The 24,605-nt window shown below is 40.1% G+C and overlaps 1 protein-coding gene across 3 annotated transcripts in view; it reads left to right on the top strand.

Annotated features, from left to right (window-relative positions):
• The window catches only part of psd3l (pleckstrin and Sec7 domain containing 3, like), a 144,536-nt gene that overhangs the window by 62,748 nt on the left and 57,183 nt on the right, over positions 1 to 24,605 (top strand). For all 3 annotated transcript variants that reach the window (XM_084693317.1, XM_084693315.1, XM_084693316.1), the window contains exon 9: positions 10,740 to 10,829. In XM_084693317.1, coding sequence (XP_084549443.1) covers positions 10,740 to 10,829 — 90 coding nt within the window. The remainder of the gene's footprint in view (positions 1 to 10,739; positions 10,830 to 24,605) is intronic.

Genomic DNA, 24,605 nt, shown 5'->3' with positions numbered 1-24,605 from the left:
GGCCAAGCTTTCAACCTCTTTTTTTTCATCATGTTGACCTCTGTGCTACTACATTACACACATTTTCACATAGTGAGGTATGTGGTATTTCCCAGTCAAAATAGTCACTTCTTGGCAGTAGCATCCCACACAATGACAAATAGAGGAACCTTTTTAATTTGTTGCTGCACTGTTGCTGAAAAGTGGTAAGGGTTTATTTGACCAACAAATCTTTCACAGGGTTTCATAGAAGCATGTTTATATGTAAAATGTTATGGATATAAATAAAAAGTATTTTTTCCTTGCAAAGCAGAATAAAATGTATAAGAAAAAGACAACTCTTGACTGATAATGGAAATATAGGGTTAGGCAATTAGCTTTGATAAAAACAAATAATGCTATGTATATTTTTGAAAACATTTAAAACTGTTAAAAGCAGAATAACAGAATACAGGATAATGTATTCAGATGATAACTGATATTGCAACACAATATTCCATTATTACAGTCATATAAGTTACTTATATTACTGCTATGGACAGGAGTTGTGTCTTCTCATCTAGAAAGCACTGTAATTGTAGTAATCCAGTGGTGTTTCTGGATGTTGCTAGATGGGTGTATAGAATCATTCTCATTTGGAGAAAATAAATCAATTGTATTTGCACAGCTCCTCTGTCCATATCACTGCTATGACCCACCACCCATTTAATGGTGAGGCTCAGCATGTGCTCAATGGGTGGACCCTTTCATCATTCTAAAAGTACTTTTTAATGCATTGGGTGAAAACGAGTCAGTATATTGATTTGAAGGCCAACTGGTGTATTTATCTTTTTTGTGACAAAGCCACAGGTGGATGCTGGAGCCATTAGCCAGTTATAGAGTGCACAGCTATTCTCTGTCCTTACTTTTAGTTTTCACCTCCAGTCAACATGCCTTAACAGAATGTTGTAAGCTGTGTGATTCACAGATTGGCATGAGTTTTGAGGTTACAGTGCCCCTTTTTATACCTCAAACACACAACCATGACACATCATTGCCTATCCCTTTTGCACTTGAAAAATATTTGTATTTAGTGATATTATGTCAGTATTTTCAACTCTGTAGATCAAAACTTAGCTCTGTCGCTTGTAGTTATCTTGTGCCAGTTTGAACATTTGTCTGCACTGTCCACGTACAAACTCGGCTCGTGTTGGCAGGAACTGTAGTCATTGGAACAAACACCGTCTGCTCATTATTTTACTATTCACTGGAGCCGCTTGGCCCATCTTTTGTCCCTTTATAATATGAATAGCCTATTAAAGTGACCTAGAACCATTCTGTACCTAAAAGGTACAGAATAACGACACGCAGCTGTACCTGTCGTTCCCCCCGACCGATCCAGGGATCTCAGCTGAGATTGAAGCCTGCCTCACAGACATCTCCGCCTGGACGACCAAGCACTACCTCCAGATGAACCTCACCTTTGCCATCCTGGCCAAACCCTCCATCTCCCTTAATCTCTCAATCACCCTGGGATCTGCGACGGTGACCCCTTCATCCTGTGCCAGGAACCTTGGGGTTACCATGGATGACAGGCTCTCCCTCACAGCCCACATTGCTGCAGTCTCCCGGTCGTATAGATTCACCCTCTACAACATCCGGAAGATCAGGAAATACCTGTCTGAGCACTCCACCCAGCTGCTCGTCCAAGCACTTGTCCTCTCTAAGTTGGACTACTGCAACTCGCTGCTCGCCAGTCTCCCAGCATGCGCAACCTGCTCTCTTCAGAGGATTCAGAACGTAGCGGCCCACCTGGTCTACAATCTACAAATCTCCGTCCACTGGCTACCCATCACGGCCCACATCAGATTCAAGACCCTGGTACTGACCTTCCGAGAGGTGAACGGGACTGCACCCAACTACATCAAGTCTCTTCTGCACCCTTACACCCCCACCCGCCATCTACGATCTTCTTCACAACCGCCTGGTGGTCCCACCGCTCAAGACCACCCGGTCCCAACACAAGTTCTTCTCCTGCCTGGCCCCCCAGTGGTGGAATCAACTCCCCACCTCCATCAGAGACACTGACTGTCTCCCCAATTTCAAGAAAACGCTCAAGACGCACTTGTTCCGGGAGTACAACGGTACTTAGGATTGGTTAGCTGGTCCCAATGTTAGTTTCCTCACGGATCACAATGACTCTTGCTTAGAGACTTGTTGCTCTCGTTTGTTAGTGGTAACTGATTTAAATTGTTGTACTCCCTGTGAAATCTCTTTTTTTACTGTTGCTTTCTTTTCTACAGGTACACTTGCACTTATAGCAATTCATGTTTTTTAATTGTAACTTGTTTAAATACATGCTCTTATGGTTCTTCCCTTTCGCACTTATTTTGGTTGTTCACAATATGTGCTTCATGTTTTTGCTATCCGCAATGTTTTTGGGCTATTTTGTTGTTATTATCAATGACCAATGCACTTTGTAGAGCTCTCTCTTGGAAGTCGCTTTGGATAAAAGCGTCTGCTAAATGAATAAATGTAAAAGACAAAACCCCATTTTGTTGTTGACATGAATTTAACATTGAGAGTGCTTATATAGGCCTATATGTAGTGGCAAAAGTATTTCAGCATTTTGCGAGCAGTTTACGCTAACTTTTTTCCAAAGGAGTACATGGACTCTTAAATTAACACTAGGAGCCCACAAATACATTTTTTAGCACATTAAACATTTTTCTGAGCTTTACAAACTATTTATGACGTATTTATACTGCATGTGAGTGTGTGTGTGTAGCCTACTAACATTGTGTCCTAACTGGATCGGACGCGACTAAAAGAAGTTTGATTGGCTTGTTTTCTGATGGAATGTCATAACTTCAGATGAGCGGCGCGACGCAGCCCTGTTTCTATTTATTTTTGGTTGCTGGCTATATTATGTCTTCAACCAAATTTTCCAAGTTAAGAACAGCACTGGGACTCAGCAAAGTTTGATGCAAAGTGTTTTATTGGTCCTCAAGGTGACAAAGATTCCCAAAAGAACGTGTGCAAGATCCCGTGATCAGACTGACATTTTCTTCCGACATTTCACTTATATATTTTCCCTTTATTATTTTGTGATATTTTGCTATTGGTACGATACTTGTTGGTCACAGATGCATTATTCATTCTTACCCAGTCCCTTGTCCTAGAGGATTCTGATTACAGTTGCTTTTTTACATAGACAATCCTCCCAGGTCAGACTGGTAGTACTGACCATGAACCGTGCAGCTGCAGATACTGATATAAGGCCATAACTACAACTAGTCTTCTCCCCCACTCCTCAGCTCCTAAGATCTTCACACTTTAGGCTTAATATCTTCTACCATTTAATGGTAATAATAATCAGTCAACATATGGTTTTGCATATGGTTTCCAGTAATAGAGCATATACTAAAAGAGGTGATTGAGTTTTGTTTTCAATCATATAAATCCATAATCAGTATCCATCTTCACAATTTCAACAGTGTGATGTTTTTTTCCACAACAACATGAAGTCATAGTAACTTTGTTAGTTTATATGATGTAACAGAAGAGAATTTGTGAATATTGCCAAAACCTGTAATTCAGTGTTCGCGTCAAGACGACACATTTGGCTGTCTTAAGACGACAGAAATTGCCGTCTTAACATGGCAATCAATCTTAAATTTAAATCTTTTTTTAAATAGGAATATGATATTGTATAGCTGAAGTTTTTTCTCAATAAGTAACCAGTAGCTTACAAAATACAGTTGTTAATAATGTCACTGCCAATTCATATTTAACCTTAATTATTACAAGATAGGTTGAATGGGGAATAGTTTTTTCTTTTGCAATGATCATTATCTGGTTTCCCCTCAGAAACAATTGAAGTGGTAGCACCCAATTGTAATCGTCTTAACAGTGCATGTCCATTACAGTAGAGCGGGCGGCGCGGAGCACAGTCTTGTCACATGTCTGATAGGGACTGGGTGTGCAGCCACATATGATTAGTTTCTCCCCTATCTTGAAACTGAAGGCTAGAAATGTTTACCATGACGAACGGTTGCTACGTTACAAGAAAAACAATCCAATTGGCCAACGCTGGCGTTTAACGCTCCTCATTTACATAAATTTGAGAATATTTCAGCTCACAACGCTCCGCTCCGCTCGCCTTCCCACAATGCACTACGCAAGCGTTAACGCCCGGTTTCATAGAAAATGAATTGGAAGCCGATCCTCCGCGCCACCCGCTCTGCTGTTGCGGACACACACTGTTACGCCCATAGACATAACAGAGCCTGTTTAAGGAGAGCCTTGCCACTCCCTATTAAACACCATTGTACCGAATTTGGCTGGAGTTCCACCAGAGTTCCACTTGGGGTGATCGCGAGCGAGTGCATGTTGAATGGGAGTCTATGGAGCTAAACGGCTAAATTTGTCTCTTTTGCCTGATTGTAGTTGAAAAATCTCCGATTTGATTGTAGTTTGTGCATGTTCAATATGGATTATAGGTCGAAAATTGAATGAACGAGTACTTATGTACTTTTGATTTCTTACATGGTGAGTCGTTGTTGCCCATAACACGCTAGCATTCTGCTACTGAATGCTGATTGGTTAGTGAAGGACTGATACGACCAGAGCTCCCGCTTGATGGCATCCGAAGCGGAATCAGAATGTCGGAACATTAGCAACATTAGCAACAACATTAGCAAGCCAAAACTCTTTCAAGCATGTGTATTGACAGGGAGAGCCTAACCTGTCAGCTGTGTTGTCGATGCCCTGAGAGAAAAAAGTAAGTGACCAGAGCTTGCCGTCAAGCAGTAGCTCTGGTCGTACGATGTGTATGACGTCAATGACCTTTTCCAAAGCTTTTTAGAACAGAAAGGCGACTTTCAAAAAATCTAAAACCTGGCAGTGTGTATTTTTTTTGCCTCCCCTTTCGAATTCAGAATTAATTCAAATTACTGGACAAAAAATTATATCCTGAGAAAAGTGGATTTTAGGGGTACCGCTCCATAGACCTCCATTCATTCTGCACTCGCTCGTTAGCGCCCTCACATGGAATTTCAACCAGTTCAGAACCCGGAAGTTTCCCGAGAGTGGCAGTTCTCTCTATATTAGACATTCTCTGGATATAATAAAGAGGTGACGCTGCATTGGCTGCTGGGCGCGAGAAATGCGGCCGCCATCTTGGAAAGGTCAAATTCCCAGTTGCGTAGCAGCAGAATAAACAAGATGCCGCAACACTGCGGCATATTCATGCTCTAATCGGCGAACCATCTTAAATAGGGCTCAGGGGATTACTTTTCACAAGTAATATTTACCATTACAGTACTATTTGTTGCATTTTGTAAATAGAATCTTACAAACGTTGAGAAATGTTTAGCAAGAATCTTTGATATTACTGTACTGAAATTGTAGCTAGCAAGCTAGCCTAGCCCCCTATGTTTACTGCACCGGCCGGTGTATACCCAGCTATGAACTGAGACTTGATATGTCATATTCCATAACACTGACTTAGATGACACAACTGACACAAGAATGCTATTGTAGAAATAAAACAGATATTACTGGAAAACATTGGCCAGCGCTTTTACACAAGTGGCACCGACTGTAGGCATCAGGGCAGTCGCTATAGTGGCTACTTGTACTTCTTCCACAATCGACCGAATAGGCCAAACATGGCACGTACATTTAGCTTATAGTTTATATAATCTAGCAAGTTCATGTTGTTTTTCCAAATTTCACAGAAAGCTGCTAAAATCGAGGCTAAACAGTGCTACTACTGTCATAGCTGCCTATCAAAAACGGCCAAGCCAGACACGTAATTCTTTGCTCAAATAACTCACGTCACTCCCACAAACAAATTCTTCGTAAGTAAAAAGTATCGACTTTTAATCGACAATATTGACAACACATTAAGAAACTTGTCTTTACTCATAATATCGTCTCCGATTTCAATTCGAAGCTGTGAATCTAACACAGAAGGCAATCTCCCATGGTCTCCGCTCTGGCTCCGCCTCGGAAAACAATGGCTCCCGTTGCTGACGATACATACCCCTCCCAGTAACCCCTAACCAATGACATGTACTTTGAGCTTAAGTTGTCATGAGTATCTGGCAGTTTTCAGAAATAAAATTGGCAATTGGACGGCAAAGATATTGACGCGGGAACCATGGGCATTTTAATGCCCATATTTGAATGGTCCGGCAGGAAAGGGTTTAAAGGAAAGGCCCACTATGAATAATAAAATACGCCGAAACATGTGGCCTGTATCATAGCTACATGTATGACCTTTGCAGCAAAAAAAACTGTGAAAATCCGTTTGGTATTCAGTGCGGTATGATTATATAAATGCGCTGACAGCTCATTGCTCTAACCAAACAGATTACACTGAGTGGAGCGATCGCACCTTTCCAAGATGGCGGCCCCACGTCTCGTCAGCGCCAGTAGGCAGTAGCATTCGATGCGGCGTCTATTCTTTATTATGGTCTATGGTTACGCCTGGGACACACTGGCTGCGAAGTGCCGGAAGCGCCACGATCGGTTACGAATGGCCGAAAGGCGGTTCGCACTAGACGTGCATTTCTTTGCGCCAGTCACCAAGCCTTTCACTTCTCTGATCTTTTTCACATTGAAAGCTGACATAAACATTGCATATGCTTTATTTCGGCTACTTGCTGATCCAACAGCCATCGCAACAGTATCCCAACGTAATGTGGGGATGCTTTGCCGGAGGCCATGGCCATGGGAATTAGGGGTGTGGAGGGTGCTGCAGCACCCCTTGCTGACATTTAAAATTAAATGACTTGACTCGTAGGCTATAGTCTTTGTAAAATAGACTACTTGCTGTGGTTCATACAACTCTATTGTAGGCCTATGCTATTCAACTTTGATGATTAACTCAGTTGTCAAGTCTCCGCTGGTTTGTGATTTAAGGTTTTGGTGTCTCTTTTGCTTGAGTGTATGCCAGCTTGTCTATCACGCTCTTGAACACACTATTTAGAAACAACTGACAAATATGTTGGCTTAACAGTCAAGGCAATCATCAATCAGGATATTTTTTCGGGGTAAACACATGGTTGGCCGTTCGTTAGCAGCGTAGTGAGGTTGGGTGCTAAGTCATAGTCTATAGCCTCCAACTAACATAGTAAAATCTTTATAACATGTATGCTTATCCAGATATATCATATAATATGGTGTGTCTTGCGAAAAAAATTGACCAGCTGCAGAGCACGAGCTGGTCGCTGCAGAGCGCGAGCCGGTCCAATTTGATAACATGGGCGCCTAAAGGAAAAAGGCTACGTTTCCAGGCGCTTCACAGCTAATTACGGCACTTCGCAGTTAGTGTGTCCCAGGCGTTATGGTGCGTGTCCACTACAGTGTAGTTAGTGTGGAGTTCGTATAATGTCATGGCAAAGTGTGAAGACTTGGGTTTGCGTACTCGCAATATCGATCAAAATATAACGTTTACACACATTAAGCAAAAATCCGATAAGCTGGCTAGATGGAGCTTGATGTTATCTACTATTCACACTAGTTCTGGCTCTTTTTTTTGCTGTGTTTTATTCAGAGTAAAAGATTAAATGTTACAGTAAGAGATTGGACGCAAACGCCACTAATAGTGTGCAACTCAGTCTCACAACAATGAAACACAACTTTTACACATATGATGCAAGACATCCAATACGTTATGTAGATGTTTTTTTTTTGTATTTTATTCAGGGTGAAAGATTAAATGTTACATTATGCCACTGGGCACTCAGGTTAACCAGTCGTGTACCGCCGATGGGGCACCAACCAACCACCAGGAGCACCAACAACATTGGCGAACCTGCGCCATGCCTCATTATTTTGGTTAAAATCTCTGTACGAATACAGAGACGTATCAAACAGGGCAGATGATCAGTTTGTCCTGCATTTTGAAACTGTGAAAGCTAGAAATGTTTACCATGACCAACGGTTGCTACCTTACAAGAAACACATAAACAAGACGATTACCATCGCTCAAGAAAATCTCTCCTCATTTACATAAAGTTGAGAAAATCTCAACTCGAATCGCTTGGATCGTGTCGCTACCCTCAATGCACCATGCAAGCGATTTGCTCTGTCAGGCCAAATAGTGTCCTAGGGCCACCAAATAGTGGTCCTTGGGCACCATGCAAGCGATTTTGGCTCTGTCAGGCCAAATAGTGTCCTTGGGCCAAATAGTGTCCTATACCTGACGTAACAATGCTTAAATATCTCAGGAATTTAAGGTCGGCATAGCGACGGACACGTCCTTGCTTCGAAACGGCATTGTGACGTCAGGTAGGACACTATTTGGCCCTTGGACACTATTTGGCCTGATAGCTCCACTGAAAATGAATGGAATTGCGTTGCTCGCTTCGCGTCACTGTAGTGGACACGCACTATTTGACATTCAAAATGATCATATAAAGATAAGATGGCCAAATATCTCATATTAACACAAATGCTAAATTACAAGTTTTGTATCGTTGAACCTATGACCAAATTCACACATTGACCCAAGCTTGAGAATTTGGGGGGTATTAATCCGAGCGCAAAATAATGTAATTAGTTTTGCTTCATGTCACATAAACATTACATTGGACTCATATTGTTATTCTGTGCAGTCAGACATTACTTTGTAAGTTTGTTATATGTGTGGTTGGTTTACTATGCAATTTAGTGGGGAAGTGAGACTCATAATGTCTCAAACCTAGCCAACTTTGCAATGGTTAGCTAGCTAGCTCTGAAAGTACTAGCTACAGTTTACACTTCCCTACAGTTTGGCATTTAACGTTGCCTATTATCATATCAACAGATAGCCCACTCTGTTTCATAAATTGAATTATATACGTTGTGAATTACAGTGACCACGAGTAGACTGCTCACCAAAAATGAGAACCCAAAATTTTAACCTAACAGATTTGGGCTGAAGTCCCAGAAGCCACCCCCTCGCTCCACCCATGGCCTATATCAATACTTTTTTCCAGTGTTGTTCACCTTTCTCTCTCTAACTGGACTGCATTATCACAGAAAACTCTACTGTGATGGCGCATGTAACCTGTGACATGTGGGGCTAGTAGTTTTTAAACGGGGGGTAAATAGATTAAGGTATTTTGTCATCTTCATCAGTTATGTACGGTGGCCCTGAAGTGCAAACCACACCCCCTAATATGAGTACATCCCCCAAATGAAAACACTCCCCCCAAATACGAGTCAACTCCCCCCAAATAGGATGACTCGCTCACCTCCCCCCAATACAAAGACACGCTCCCCCAAATGGGAAACAACATTACATTAACTCAAAAACAAATTACGTTAACTCAAAACGGAAAGGGTTGGTACTACACTTCGTCGCTGAATGGATGCAGTAACTAACAAGAAATAAGAAAGTGATCGACAGAAGTACAAAATGCAATAGCCTGACACAGTTACCTGCACCAGGAAATTTGTTTGGCTATTGAAGCATGTAGTAAATAGTAGGCTAGTTATGCAAAAGTATAAATTGCGTGTTAAACGTAAAAATCGATAGTCAAACAACCTGGTCCACGTAACTCTGTCATTATCATGAAGTTGATCTTTTTGGTTGGAAGAAAAGAAGAAACATGTTAACAATTCAAAGTCATGACTTGCACTACTCTTTATTTTAATCAGGGACATTCCTATGAAATAAACTTAGATATGCTGTTAATGTTTGTGGAAATTGTCACTTATAACGTGCATTGAAGGGACAAGTTTTAATGAGAACCGACCTTACTTGAAAGGAGTCACAGTACATGCGTGGTTTGTTTGTGTGTCATTGTGTGTACTGAGTGATAACACAACAACCTTTTTACATCAATGTAAAAGTGGAATCATGTCTGGGGTTTATCAAGAAAAAATAGGTGTTGTTTATTGTCAAGTTTTGTTCATTTTAACTAACAAGTTATCATGGGTTTTTGTTTATCTTACAATACATTAGCCTTCCCCTACTACACTTGTATCCATCCAGCAAGTGCAACAGAGCTAAATATAAATTAACTTTCACATAATTGTCCTTAATTCCATAAGATGTCTTAGCATCCTCAAGTGTTCTGGGCTTGCTGCTTATACAAAAATGTGTTACCTGTAAATCGTTTTCAGATTCATAAGGAGGTCATTTATACTGAAGTTGTGATTTACTGTAGTCATGAAGTTGTGTTATAAGCGCAGCTAGTTCAGGCAGGGCAATCGGGCAGCGCGTGTCATTAATTTTTTGGGGATGTAAGGCGTCATACTCCACCTTCCTTTACTCCGCCCATTACCACACCCATGTTAACAGCGTATATCCATTGGGCCACGTCTGATAAGGCGTCTTTAAAAGATGCGCGGATAGGCACACACACTCACACACTCAGCCATTTGTTGTATGATCAGTGCTGCTGCCACCCTCCACCATCCCCTTCTCCCCCATGCTGTCTGTATGTTCTGTCCGCCAGGGGGATTATATCTCTATTGCTCCCTGCCTAATATGTCATGTATGTGTTGCATTGAGGAGGCAGGGAGTGCTTCCCTAAGATCATCCACTCCGCCGAAGTAAATCTACATGTCCATGTCATGTAACAATAAATGTTCAAATCTAATACGTGATTGTCTTGACTGAAATACTGTAGTCATGAAAAAAATGACTACTACATTTGTATGAAACCTTGCTAATGTCTGTGCCACCCCTGTCAATAGGATCAGATGTGTGTAATTGTTTATGTACCTAACTAGGGTCTCATTCTCTCTAATCATGGTATATTATTTTCAATACTTTGCAGAATATTGGGAAGAAGATGACGTGCCAGGAATTCATCAGTAATCTTGAAGGGCTAAATGCAGGACAACATTTCCCTAGAGAGGTTCTTAAGGTGGGTCTTGTTTCCTTAGCTCATAACATTGTCTGACAATTGTTGTTATATGGTGATTGAGGGTCATGTCTTGAAATTTTTTGTAAGATCAGCAAGGCACTTTGCATGAGAAAGAAGAAACTTCTTTTGGACCTGCTAACACAAAAGTCTCCAAATATAAATATGATCTGATAAACCATCGAAGAAAACTTGTCTTTGTCCATATGGTGTCCATATTTGTACACTTGATATTCTGTGGGACTTTTAACTGCAGGCCTCACAGCCAAAAAAGCCTGGGGTATCCATAACATGACATACATATTATTTTAAATGCAGAGGTCAATGGTAATCAATGACAGGATTAATGACAATTAATGACAGTGTAAAGAATCTAGATTTTTTTCTAAAAATTGATTACTAGGCTTGGCAAAGTCATCAAAATGTAAAAAATCCCAAATGTTGTGAATTTTTGAAATGATACGTTTTTTTTTTATATATTCCTGGCATCATACGCACAGAGTAACACCTGTTTGGAGAATAGGTTTAATAGTCATGGAAATGTCATCAAAATCCATTGGTTAAAAGGGTGGGGAATCCCTTAATTACTACTTAAAGGCAGGGTAGGCAATGATAAGCACTTTTAGTCATATTTGCTGAAATAAACTTCACATCCTGATAGCAGCCAATAAATCTAAAGGCTTGACAGTAAAATGTAATCAATACAATATCTGTGGGCATGGCAGGACAGGTAATAAACACGACCAATCATTAAGGTTGGACTGGCACTAATGATTGGACAGCATTCGGACCGAATCTATGATTGGACAGGCTACTTCTGTCTGTACCTACCGCCTCCAGTAGTCAGGCAATGCGTTCATGTATTTTGGAGGAGTGGCTTTGAAGGGTGGGATCTTTTTTTTCCTTTTAAACTCAAGCTAAAATTGCTAGGTTTGCAAAACTTGCCTATCCTGCTTTTAAGTGGCTAGGAAAATATGTTCTAAAAGGAATTACATAAACCCATCAAATATTTTTTAAGGAAAAACTCTTTAGTACAGAATGCCAATAAAAGTGGTGTCATTCCTCTCTTAAGGGATATGTAGCTCAGTAAACCTGGTCATCTGTTAAAAAACGGTACTTTACCAGATTTCCTTAAGTTACGGAAGTTCTGAATGCCGGGTCTACCCGGTACCCATGCAGAGTTGGACGATGACAAGCATTGTTGCCAAAATATCTCAACAGAAGTCTCTCTGAAAAGTCACTAGATTTGTCTCTAGATGAGACTTTTTGTCACTAGGAAAGGCAAAAAAAGTTGCTAAATCTGGCGACAAAGTCGTTAAATTGGCAACACTGGACAAGCAACTAATGCTGCAGGGGCTCCACTAAAAACTGTCAACAAGAAAAGTGGAAGAGCCACGTACATGAAAGTACTTTGGGTGTGAGGCAGATGACAATGAGAACATCACTGATCACCAGAAACCAATTAGCAAACACCACTGTTCATGTCCTTTATGGTTTGCAGCTTACTGCAAATGATATACCTAATATTACCTATACCTAATTTTTCAAATATTCAGCCAATTTTGAATCGTGACCGTTTTAAATACGAAAAATGTAATTCCTTCTTGATTTTAATGATTGAGCACTCTGCTGGCTGCTCTTTTTCTGATATTCAACTAATTTGTCAAACAAATTCCTCTGAGGTTCATATAGTTTAACTTAACAGAAACAAGTTATACCTTAAAATGTAGGAAAACGTGTCCTCTTTCAACCAATGTAACTACTAAAGAGCTCACATTTACCGATTTTCAGCTTTGAGCCTTGAAGCGAGAGCAACCTTTCAAATTCTCTCACTAACTTCAATGGAGAGGTGGGTAAAATTCGCCAGACAATTTCGAAAGTAGACGTGTTTTTAAACTGCCGGTAGAGTCGTATTTCTGACCAAACAGACATATAAAGGACATGTCTGGTTTTGGGAGAGTCTTGGGTCTCGGAAAATATCCTCATTTTTTGGATTGGACGTACAGTTTTGCGTCTAGGTTAACTTGTTTGAGGTGTGGATTCCTGCTAAATTTGTGATTCTCTGCCCAGCTTGTTAGCGATCACTGCGCCATCACCGTGGCAACCAAACCAAACAGCCAACCAACCAAACAACCAACCAAACAGACACGCACCATGAAAGCAGAATTGGGTGACGTTTTTTGAAACTGCCAAAAGAATTGTATTTCTGACCGCACAGACACATAAAGGATATCAATGGTTTCGGCAGAGTCTTGGGTCTCTCGGATTGGACTACAGTTTTGTGTCTAGGTTAACTTGTTTGAGGTGTGGATTCTAGCTACATTTCTCATAATCGAGCTAGCGTGATGGCTCTCCATAACTAATAATGGTTCGAATTGTTTCCACAATCGACCAAATTGGCCAAACAGTATGTAGCTACATTAAGCTTAAAGTGTACATAATCTAGCTTGATCGTTTTTATTTTAGCAAGTTTTAGAGAAATCTGCAAAAATCGAGGCGCGACTGTCATAGCTGACCGTCATGAACAGCCAAACCAGGGCTGGGGTAGGTTAAGTGTTTGCTGCAGCTGGCGTTAATCCTACGAACAAACGCTTAGTAACTGGAAAGCAAATTACTTTTAATTGACGATATTGAACACAGATGATAAGTAACTTGTCTTTACTCTAAATATCTTCTCTGTTTTCAATTTGAAGTAGTAGATATACTTATGTAGGAAATTTTCCATTGCATCCTTTCTCTCTAGCTTCACACCTTCGGTTATTATTCAATCCTACGGTGTTAATACATATCACTTTGACACACTTGCAAGAAATGATCCGCTGGTTAGATGTAGCATGATCTTGTTATGACGATATGACTATTGTGAAGAAGGCCCGGTGGTGCGATTTTAATGTAGGTTGCTGTAAACACTTTGATTTGTTTGCTACGTGAGAGCCCCGTCAGCCTCCATTGACGATTGCGGCAGCAACAGCAGTGTTGTCGATCTGCGTCTGATGAGTATTTTCTTAATTTCGTACCAGGGTCAATTCTACCAAATTCTATCAAAATGGAGAGCAGTGTTTTAAAAATATGGCGATTGCGAAGACCGCCAGCGGGTCAACATATTTTTGTGATTTGTGTAAAACTTGGAATTTGATTGAGACTGCGTCTTGTTTTGACGTTAGCCTAGACTCGGCTCACCCACTGGCAGTGTGTAGTCAGGGCCAGGTTAAGGTCATCTGGGGCCCGGGGCAGAAGCCTTCCCGAGGCCCCCCCCCCCCCCCCCGACACCGCAAACGTTTTTAAGTATATATATATATTATTATTACTATGATTTTTATCAATATATATTAGAGAGACTGATTGGTGATTAAATTATGACAGACAAAAATATTAGGATGTGATGTATTGTAATCTGTATGCATTGTAATCAGTCTTTCAAAGAGGGGAAGCTAATTTTCGGCCTACATCCTAAAAATGTTTTATTAATTGGCTTGTTCACTGGCTAGTTCACCTCTATGACAAGCCTAGCCTACGAATGAATTAATGAACGAACGATCTAACAAAACAATATTGATCAAGGAGGAAATGTGGAAATGAGGTTAAACAAGGAACGTGGTGTATAATTGTATGAAATGTATGATGAAAATTTGTTAGCAATTTCGCCAAGCAAATACCAAGAAATAGGTTGCTGCAGTTTGTCTTTTAACTACAGTTGCAAAATCCGCGATGGGATTGAGCTTGAATAGCTTCGGTGAATTTTTGTAGTACAAAATTACTGTCAATCAAAAGAAGACACAGTCTTTTGACAGATCCTCCAATCATCACTCGGAAGCGCAGCGTCCAGGCCAGCACACTCCTCCATTCACCCCCAGAGACGCTGAGCGTCCAGGGCGAGACATAATCGCAGCATTTGTCCAATGACCATCCAATCACCTTCATGCAAAGCCATTGTTGTCTTGCATGCTTTGATACCGGCAACGATACGTGACGCTAAGAGAACGTGCACTTCACTATGGGTGGGTAAATGCATAAAAAAAACAAAAAACATTTTTGTTCAGTTTTTTTTGCACAAACGCGGCCCTGTGTGTAGTAGTAGGCTACTGCCTTCAATGCCACAGCTATGGCTAAACTTTATTATGTCAAAAGAAACGTTCTCATTTCCGGCACTTTCAAACAATCAGTGTAGTGTGGCTAGCAACAGCAGCAAGCTTGCCTCTAGCAAACTTCTTTTGAATTAGCCATGTCCCCCTAAATTAATGTCTAACGTATTTACGTTTTGGGGGGCATATTTTCAGTTAACAGACGGTACTGTTTGAATCGCAATTCCATCTGAAATACTGCCAGTGACAACTATAGGTGCGTTCGACATGGGCTGCATGAAACGACCGGCGAGAGTGGCCGCTTGCAGTCGGGGAGGAGTTAACAACTCTGTGAAGTCGGATATTTCAGCTTCTCGTGGTTTGCTGCATTGAAGTCAGTCATGGCGATTAAGCGCTGTTTGCTTACTTTACTCTATTTATAATTAAAGGTAGTTTTTCCATTAGTGAAGAGGCGGAGTAAAACCCTTTCTTCCATACATATTTATTTCAATTCAACAGTTTGGTCCGGATTTGAGCAATGGCGAAACTGAAAGTGTCCGAATATTACACAACACGCGTCAAAGTTGTCGTGTGTGAGTCTGGCCAATCATGAAATTGCTGTGTCACTTGAACCGGCTACACAGCCGGCAGTTCTCGAAAATCGATGTCACGGTACTTTGATGGCGATGTCACAGTGATGTATCCTCGGTGCCGTCTCAAGTCGGACAAAAGGTCAAACCAGAATTCACTGTTTCAAGTCAGCCGCCTCCAGCGCCGCATAAAGTCGGGTCATGTCGAACGCACCTGTTGTTACAGTAGCTTGTTCCAAAGGGGGTTTTATGGGCGTATGTGAAGCCCTCTGTGACATTCTTGCGTGTAAAACGGGCTATACAAATACATTTGATTTGATTTGAGTTAGCTTGTTTCAAAGGCGGTTGGCTTTTTTTAAAGGGTGTTCTTAATGAATTATGCAATGAGTAGGCTAAATCAGGGCCTCAAGTTTTGAAGACAGGCAAGAGTGATTTCCTTAGCTAAGGTGAAACGTTAAGGGATTTACTACATTTAACGTGATTTTACAGCAGTAAAATTCGACCGTTTCCACAGTGACCGCGTTGTTAGGTTGTATCTAGTGCATCACCTTCGTAGCTAGAGCTAGCTAGTAGCTAGCTTATAGACCTACGAAAAGAAGGCAAGAAAACCAAATTGGTCAGAGGAGGAAAATATTGTGCTTCTACAGGAATACAAAAAAGAAAGTGCATACTAAAACATAAATTTGATCCACAAATAACTGCAAATAAAAAACAACGTTTTTTGGAAACGTACGATTGTAGGACGAAATTGCATCGAAATTGCATCAAAAATAAACCTCAATAAGTTTGGTGACGCGGTCAATTCAAGAAATAAAAATATATGTTAGAGCTAGCTATGATAACTTGACTGTTATGTCCAAATAAGAGATAATCAATTTCAGGAGGGAGTCCAATGAAACAGGAGATATCAACTTTACTCATAGCATAGGTCTTGTTGCTACTCAGTAGCCTAACGTTTTTAAAAAGTGAGCGCTAGCCTACAGTACTTCTTAGGTAGCTAACTAGATCAAAATGAGATCAACAGTTACAGTACACTGCATTTACCGGTGTGAGTCTATACTATATTTATATTATAGCTACTTTATTTACAGCAGTAGCCGACGCATAAATAGTAGCTATTCATGTTTGGACTGCAGCACAGTAGCTTAACAGAGTGCCATAGGTGTGAGATGGGTTTATTTATCTCCATAAACGCAGCCATGTTGCGGTAAAGAATAAGTCAGAGGTACCTTAAGTTTTCTTCCTTATTTTGTTTGCTAAGGTCTTTCGTGCAATCCCTTAAGGGATTCCTTAAGTATAAGACGAAGTTAAGGAGAAAACCTTAAAAACTTAAGGGAACATTTAAGTAAACCTTAAGGAAAATACTTAAGGGTGCTTTGTGCAACCGATTATATTTTAAGGAAACCTTAACTCTGTCTTTAAGGAAAATCTTAACATAAGGTGTTTTGTGCAACCGGCCCCAGACCTTTAGGGGTGCTCAGCCCCAAATGAGAATGTGACATGAATACAGTGTTTTGCAAAAGTGCTAAACCCCCTTGCTAATAACAGGCATGCAAACAGATCAGGGGTGAAAAAGGTGAGAAGGATACAGCAAATCCCCCAACCCTCTAGGGGGGTCCGGGGGCATGTTCCCCTGGAAGAAAATGTATTAAATTTTAAAGTTAAACACATGAATCTGGTGCACTTTGAGAGCAAAATTAAGAGGCTACATCTATGTAGAATCTGTGCTCTTGTAAACAATGTCATGTTCTTTTAACCATAAAGACATTTTTTGTATAGCATTGGTTTCAGAGCCAGTTGTAAAGTTAGGAAGTATGGGTAAAATGCTGTGTTGGCCACGGCCATGAATCACGTAGGTTACCCATTTTGGTTGCAAAAGGTGAGGAGTTTGCATGCCTGTAAATAAATCCCTAATTTCTCTGGATAACAATTAACACATTTATGTATTATGCGAAATATTGAATACATCAAAAACTAAGGATGTCCCTTCATGAACTTTTTATTTTTTTATTTATTTATTTTTTTAGGGGTAATGAGATTAAATTTAGCGGTGCCTGAGCACCCCTAAAAAGGGTCTAAATCGCCACTGCAGAGACTACTTGTTCTGAGCAGGTGTCAGTGAACAGGCTGTAAAACTGTTGGTTAAGTTACATACACTCATGAAAAACTGATGTTAATTGTCTGGGAAACATTTTCTAAGTTGTCATTGTTTGAAATACAATGTGTGGCGGGAGTGCGTGACAAAAGACCGAATGACTGTCACGCTCAATGCATGACACTTGAGAGCCCTTCTAAATGCTTGAACATATCACTAGAAGGGAAAACGGACCCACCTGCAACCGACGCGAGCAAGCACACCCTACAATTTCCCCAGAAATTGTACCCTCTCTAGTTATTATTATTATTACACATCTTCTTCCGCCACTGGAGTGTATGGCAGCCCCTAGAACCGTATGGTAAAAAATTGAGAAATTTGGCACACATTAAGCAAAGTCCCTTCTTTATTTACACCAAGTTTCATGTGTCCCATTGGAGCACTCTAGCGCCACCAACTGGTCAAAGTTGGACTTGTGTTTACACACATAACATTTGAACCATATGGCTAATTTTCAAAAATGAGGAACCGTTGGATTCCCTGGATCAAGACGGTCAACACACCCTATGGCGTCAGTCAAAAACGGCAACAAAGCAACCAAACAGGAAATTGGATCGGCCTCCATTTTTGAATATATTGAAAAACGTTTTTTCTCTACTCCTCCGAAACGTTGTCAAATCTTCACCAAGTTTGGCAGAGATTATCTTCAGACCAAGCCTCAAAAAATCTATCGCATGTTTTTTTGATTTTCGAAACCGTTTGCCCGCTACAGCCAATCAAAATGTGCCGTTCAGCCAGCAAACAGGAAGTTGGGTCGTATCTCAGCAAGTCTTTTATGGATTCAAACCAAACTTGCTGTGTGTACTCGTTACCCTCTTCTGAGGATGTCAAAAATGTTTTCTGGGTCATTTGACTGTTTGGCCCCTCCATTGCTGCTTGCAGCTATATTTATTATTATACTTATTCTGCCATAGGAGTCTATGGCAACTAGGGATGGAGATTTGAACTGATTTCACTATTCGAATAGTATCCAAAATTATTTTCAAATAACCGGATAATCTAATTTTTTTAATGCGGTTCCGTTATGTCATTAGCCTGACATGACGCAAAGCATACAGTCAACACAAACCACAACACATTCTGGCCATAATTTGGACTATTAAGATATTAGATTAAATAAGGGTTTATTGAAGAAAACAAATTAAAGATCATTTTAACAACATGACGAAAAGACGATGAACCACACAATGCAAACATAGCCGATTACGCTAGCTCTACGTGGCTGCTGGTTAATAAAAAAGCCACAAAACCATTAGCCATACGCATTTTTATTCAGTAAAATGAGCATATAAACATGCTCAGGGGAGAGGCAAGTACGAAGTCAATTTAGGCCGGCGTAGAATAGACCTGGAACTGAGGTTGCTGCGAGGTAGGCTACTGCTTAGCCAGGACACTATGCTTCTTGTTACGCCAAATGAAATGACACTCGCAGCAGAACGCAGGGTCATGTAGCCTACCCTTTGTGATGGTTATCATCATTTCTAACGTCACAACTATTAGAATTCTCAACACAACGCGACGTTTTTTCATTAAAAATAATTTTTTTATATAAAACTAAGCTCATAAGTATTTGGAAAAAAGTATTTGAATACTAACCTACTTTAGGATATCCGGATATTCGATTAACCACGCCCATCCCTAATGGCAGCCCATAGAACCCCTTGTGGGAAAGTTTTGACATTTGGCACAGTGATTGGGACAGTACAGAGGCTCTTGTCACCAAGTGTCATGCCAGTGTCTCAAGCACTATAGCGCCACCAATGGGGCAAAGTTGGAGGTGTGTTTACATATGTAACTTTTGAATCGTATGTCCTATTAATAAAAATGAGGTGCCTTTGGAATCCCTGGATCAAGACAAATTTAACAAACTTAATTGCGTCATTTCAGGTCATTTGGATTTTCCGCAATTTCCGGTTTATCAAAAAGCTTAGAAATGTTTCACAGGTCACAAATTGTGTTTAATCATCCCTAGATTTTGGACACATGATCTCCAGATCCCACAAAAGTCATGGAATGGATGTTTGATTCTTTAAATTGTTTGTCAGTTACAGCAAATCAAAGATGGCAACAAAGCCGCCAAAAAAGAACTGAGGTCATATCTCAGGGAATTCTTGCTGCAAACTTGGTACAGTGACTCGGGACCTCCTTCTGAGGATGTCCAAACAATTTGGTGTCACGTGACCACTGGGAGGGGCCACAGAAAGAAAAATGTGTTTTGGCCAATAAATTGATTTGTTTACATTAAATAAGGGATGTCTGACAAGTTTTAACTTGTGTTACCAGACAAATTGATGCAGCTGCCATTTTGAAATAATAATTATTGAAATAAGTTTTTCCGCTATTCCTCCTTTCAAAGTTTGTCCAATCTTCACTGTTTTTCACATAGATTATTTTCAGGAAGTCACAGCACTGACAATAGCTCACTTGCATAAGATGGTCTCCTGTGAAGTGCATGGTCATATGTTCAATTCCAGCCACAGCCTTCAAGTCTGTCATGATACTCATTATCTGTTTAGTGAAACAGGAATCCAGGTACATCACAGTAGCGGTCTAGCAGTATAGACAGCCACATTAGCGTGAAGTCAGTGTTGTAATGGATAAGACGGATGTGTTCAGATCAGAAGGTTGTAGGTTCGATCCCCAAGTCTGCCACATAATTTTGTATTCATAAAATTTGTAATAAATAAACAATAAACTATTTATTGTTCATTTACCTTTTAAACTTTTTCCAAATGTAACAAATCTTATATTCTACTCACTTGCTATGTAATGTGGTTACAGTACATCTAGTCGTTTTGGTTTACCAAATTATGTAGTGTTGCTCTCTTGTACTCTGCTCAGAAAATAGTTCAGGGTTGAGTTAGCAGGGCTGCCTAAGGGGCTCTGGGAATGGTTAGCACTGTCCACAGAATCTTTGACCACCATGTACTCCAAAGATGCAGTAGAGCTTATTTCTTAATATGTCCTGTAGTTCGAATTACACTTTAAGACATGTATTGGAAATAGTTATATACTTTATTATACTTCAGTACTTTACAATAATACTATATTTAAAGACATCCATTATCAGTTAAAATGGTTGTTTGTTGAGTACACTTTGTTCATAGTTAATTTGTAAGTGATCAGCCATATAGAAAAGAATACACACATTTAGTATTAAATTAGTACTTTCGAGTCTGGCGACTGTATTTTTCGGAAATAAAGCTGCGGTTTATAACCCGATTTTAAATTGTTCTTGTGGTGGTGAGGCTTATATTTTGAAGCGGCTAATAGAACATTTTTATAACAAAACAGGCTTCAAAATGTACTAATGAGAAGGCTAACAATCAAGACTAGCATGGTTGTAGCGTTGCTACAAGTATTATGCCAGCTAACAGCCCGGAAGCTAACTAAAGCTTGCTAGCTACCATTTCGGAAAAATAACTTCAGAAATCCGAAATATTTAGAACTCACGCGTCTAACAGAAAATATTAGTTAATTTCCGGGCAATAGAAAACATATATTATGCGCTTACTTTTGTTTTCAAAGTGTGTTGCAACGGCATATGCTATAAGATCGCCTATACTCGTGCATTGCTTGGTATCATTGTTCCCGTATCGGCATATATTCCAGTGTGGTTTATACTCAGTTTTACAAACACAAAGCTCCCATTCTGGTGGGGTGCGGTTTAGAAAAAATGCGTCTTATTTTCCAAAATATACTGTATTCATTATAAAAACTAACCCTTATGATCAGATCAGTTTCATGGTGTGCAAGACATTTGATCCAAACTTTCTGGATGGCTGGAGTTATACGTTCTGCTGATGCAAGGTTATTGGATTTTGATACAATCAATAAATCTTTGCATTCTTCTCAAATAAACAACGTTGTGATGGTTGCAACAATGTCTCCCATTGATAAGATGCCCATAATTGGCGCTGAGATCAATTCTATCCTTCTGCTCTTAAGCACAGCGTACTTAGGTGTGTATATGGACTTCATTGAGGTAGAAACAACAGTCTTAAACTGAATATGCCCAATTGGTAAACTATGTGGAAATTGATCTTCTTAGTCTAAAAATGATTTTCTAAGACCTCATTCATTTGTGTGCACTGTGTTCTCAGCCCAATGTGTGCTTGATCAACAAGGAAACAATTACACTATAGACCATAGAGAAGGCATTGGTGGATCCTGATGTGGCCCTGAACACACACCACAGCTGAAATATTATAAATTGAAGTGGCATGATTTTTTTATTAGAACAAGACAATGTTTTCAAAGGTCTGCATCCATGAACTACATGTGATTCTGATTCTTTCCTTGTCATCTCACCCTGCACACAATCCCAGGGGTTTGTTTTCCAGAATAATACTTCTAAAAAGTAAAAACTTACTTTTTGAAACGGTGACAGCTACAGCAAACATGTTTCCATGTAATCATACACCGATCTCAAAAAAAGGGTGCAATGACATTTTCTATTCCCATTCAATTTATTTAGCAACCATTTGTTTTAAGCATCTTAAACATACTAAAAGGTTCGTTTTGTAACAGGAGAAGCAATGTGTCTCTTTGCAATTGTTAAAGTTTATATTATGTATATATTAGTTGCTAAAATGTCCAGTAATTCTCTGGGATATTTTGTTCCATTGTCATGGCTAACTAAAGGCAACAATGTCAGTTAGAACAACTGCAGCTAATTAAGATATATACACTATAGAGGACTGTTGTTTGCCATGATGTGGTCAGATAGTTCAGGACAAAAATGTCTTATTTAGATGCTGCTAACCAATAATATGAGAAGCCAAATTTCTGAAGCAACACCATCACTGTCAGTCATTGACTGACTTTTTAAATCTGTAGTTAACTGCACAAACTTGGGCCAAAGTCACTGCGGTTTGTATTGCTCATTGGCAGGATTCTGGACAAACGCTAGCCTTCAGGGACTTTTCCCTCTCAGATCAAATTCTGAGTTACATCAGCTTAAACTGAATGTGCAAACCACAACAGCGGATGGCCTTCTTGCCTTGGTCAGGACAGGAGGACGCAGTAAGATCATTCTGCAATTGGAACAGCAGCATCCTTGATGTTGTTACCTCAGCTCTTTTTGGCAAAATGTGTTTACTTCGGTTATCTTCATTGTGCTGTATCTAACTATAATAAAGGAAGGAATCTCTGTATGTGTCTGTGCAGTGGTGGACTCAGGGTGTGGTGCCCCCACTCTAGCAAATTGCCCTCTTGGATGCCCCTATGGAAGATGAAACTTAGCATAGATTAAACATTCACTATCGATGTCCCTGCCTAAGCTGATATCAAACCGACGTACCTGAACTGTACATATAGTGGGTGAAGCAAGAAAACTTTGTATACTGCATTGTATTGCACACTTCTTGGCAAGCTTGGAAGAAAGAGGAAAATGATGAGTAGCTCTAATGAGGGGCTTGTGCCCCAATAGAGCTTGATGTCTTGCAACGCCCCTGTGTCTACCATATGCAACCGGTGCCCTTTTTATTTTTTTCACCCTTGCCCCTCATGTAGCTTGAGTCCGCCACTGTATCTGTGGTTTGCCCATCTCGAGATCCATTTATCTGATCGACTCCACACTTACATTTAGTCATTTAGCAGACGCTCTTATCCAGAGCGACTTACAGTACAGTACTTAAGTACAGGGACATTCCCCCCCGAGGCAATTAGGGTGAAGTGCCTTGCCCAAGGACACACCATAATTTGGCACGTACTTGGCTAAATACAGACTTTTAATTGGAACAGTACTTGGGCTGCAAAGTGTTTTCATTTTTACATTCCGTAATAACCAGAAGGTCATATTAACTAGAACCTTAGTAACCGTAAGGACGCACTATTTGAATAGCGGCTGTCACAGTGTGATGGACTGACATATATAGAGCAGTACAAAGCATCCATGACATGTCCTGGGCAAGTGAACCATGCAATTGACGGGGACCCGTGTAAATGTTCCAAAAAAAGGGAAGTCAATTATGTTGAATGACGCTCTGTATTTTAACAGACGTCAAAATGACAATAAAGAGCTACATGCCTCCCCATATGCACAACAACTGAATGCTGCTTGTGAACACATTTGGGGGGAAATTTGGAATAGCAGCATTCCTGAAGATGAAGTCTGCTAGTTTTTCTCTGTAGAATAATTACCGTTGTGGTGTTTTAAGCCCTTGCAGCAGTCAGAGATTGACCCCTGGTTGTGAGTGAGTGATTGACTTATGAAAAGCTGTGGAGCCATGTATAGCTCTTATAGGACGATGTGAAAATGATTGCGTAGGTAGAGACATTTTCACATTTTCCTGTAAGAGCTAAACATGGCTCCACAGCTTTTCATAGATGTTTTTCCTACAGTACGTTGCATAACTGGTTATACAGCAGAATGGTAGTTTGATATCATTTCAACAAAGTTCGCCAATTTGCTCTGTTGCTGTGTAACTCAACCCAATCAGTCATTTGAGGTTGTGATTAGGATGTGAGACTATAGAAGTTACAGGCTGCTTTGACCCTTAATTAAACCACAGTCTCAATGCAGAATCACACATTGAAAATATTAGTGACTGAGTTGGCCGGCTTAGATTAATAAACACTGATCAATGCTAAAAAAAATGCTGTAGATGTGTTTGATAATTTAGCTAATTATCATTAATCTCTGTGTAACAATCCACATTTACATTTACATTTATTCATTTAGCAGATGCTTTTATCCAAAGCGACTTCCAAGAGAGAGCTATACAAAGTGCATAGGTCACTGATAATAACAACAAGATAGCCCCAAAGCATTGCGGATAGCCAAAAACAAGCACACATTGTGAACAACCAAAAAATAAGTGCCAAAGGGAAAACCATAAGAGCATGTAGTTAAGCAAGTTACAATTTAAACAACATAAATCTGTAAGTCTAAGTGTACCTGTAGAAAAACAAGCAACAGTAAAATAAAATAAAAAAATAAGATAAACTAAAATAGAATGCAACAGTTTAA

The sequence above is a fragment of the Hypomesus nipponensis genome, chromosome 27 (assembly GCF_054491055.1).
Source record: "Hypomesus nipponensis isolate SF chromosome 27, ASM5449105v1, whole genome shotgun sequence".
NCBI classification, from domain to species: domain Eukaryota; kingdom Metazoa; phylum Chordata; class Actinopteri; order Osmeriformes; family Osmeridae; genus Hypomesus; species Hypomesus nipponensis.
The sequence above is the reverse complement of the archived record's forward strand: the minus strand, read 5'-3'. Positions and strand labels throughout refer to the sequence as shown.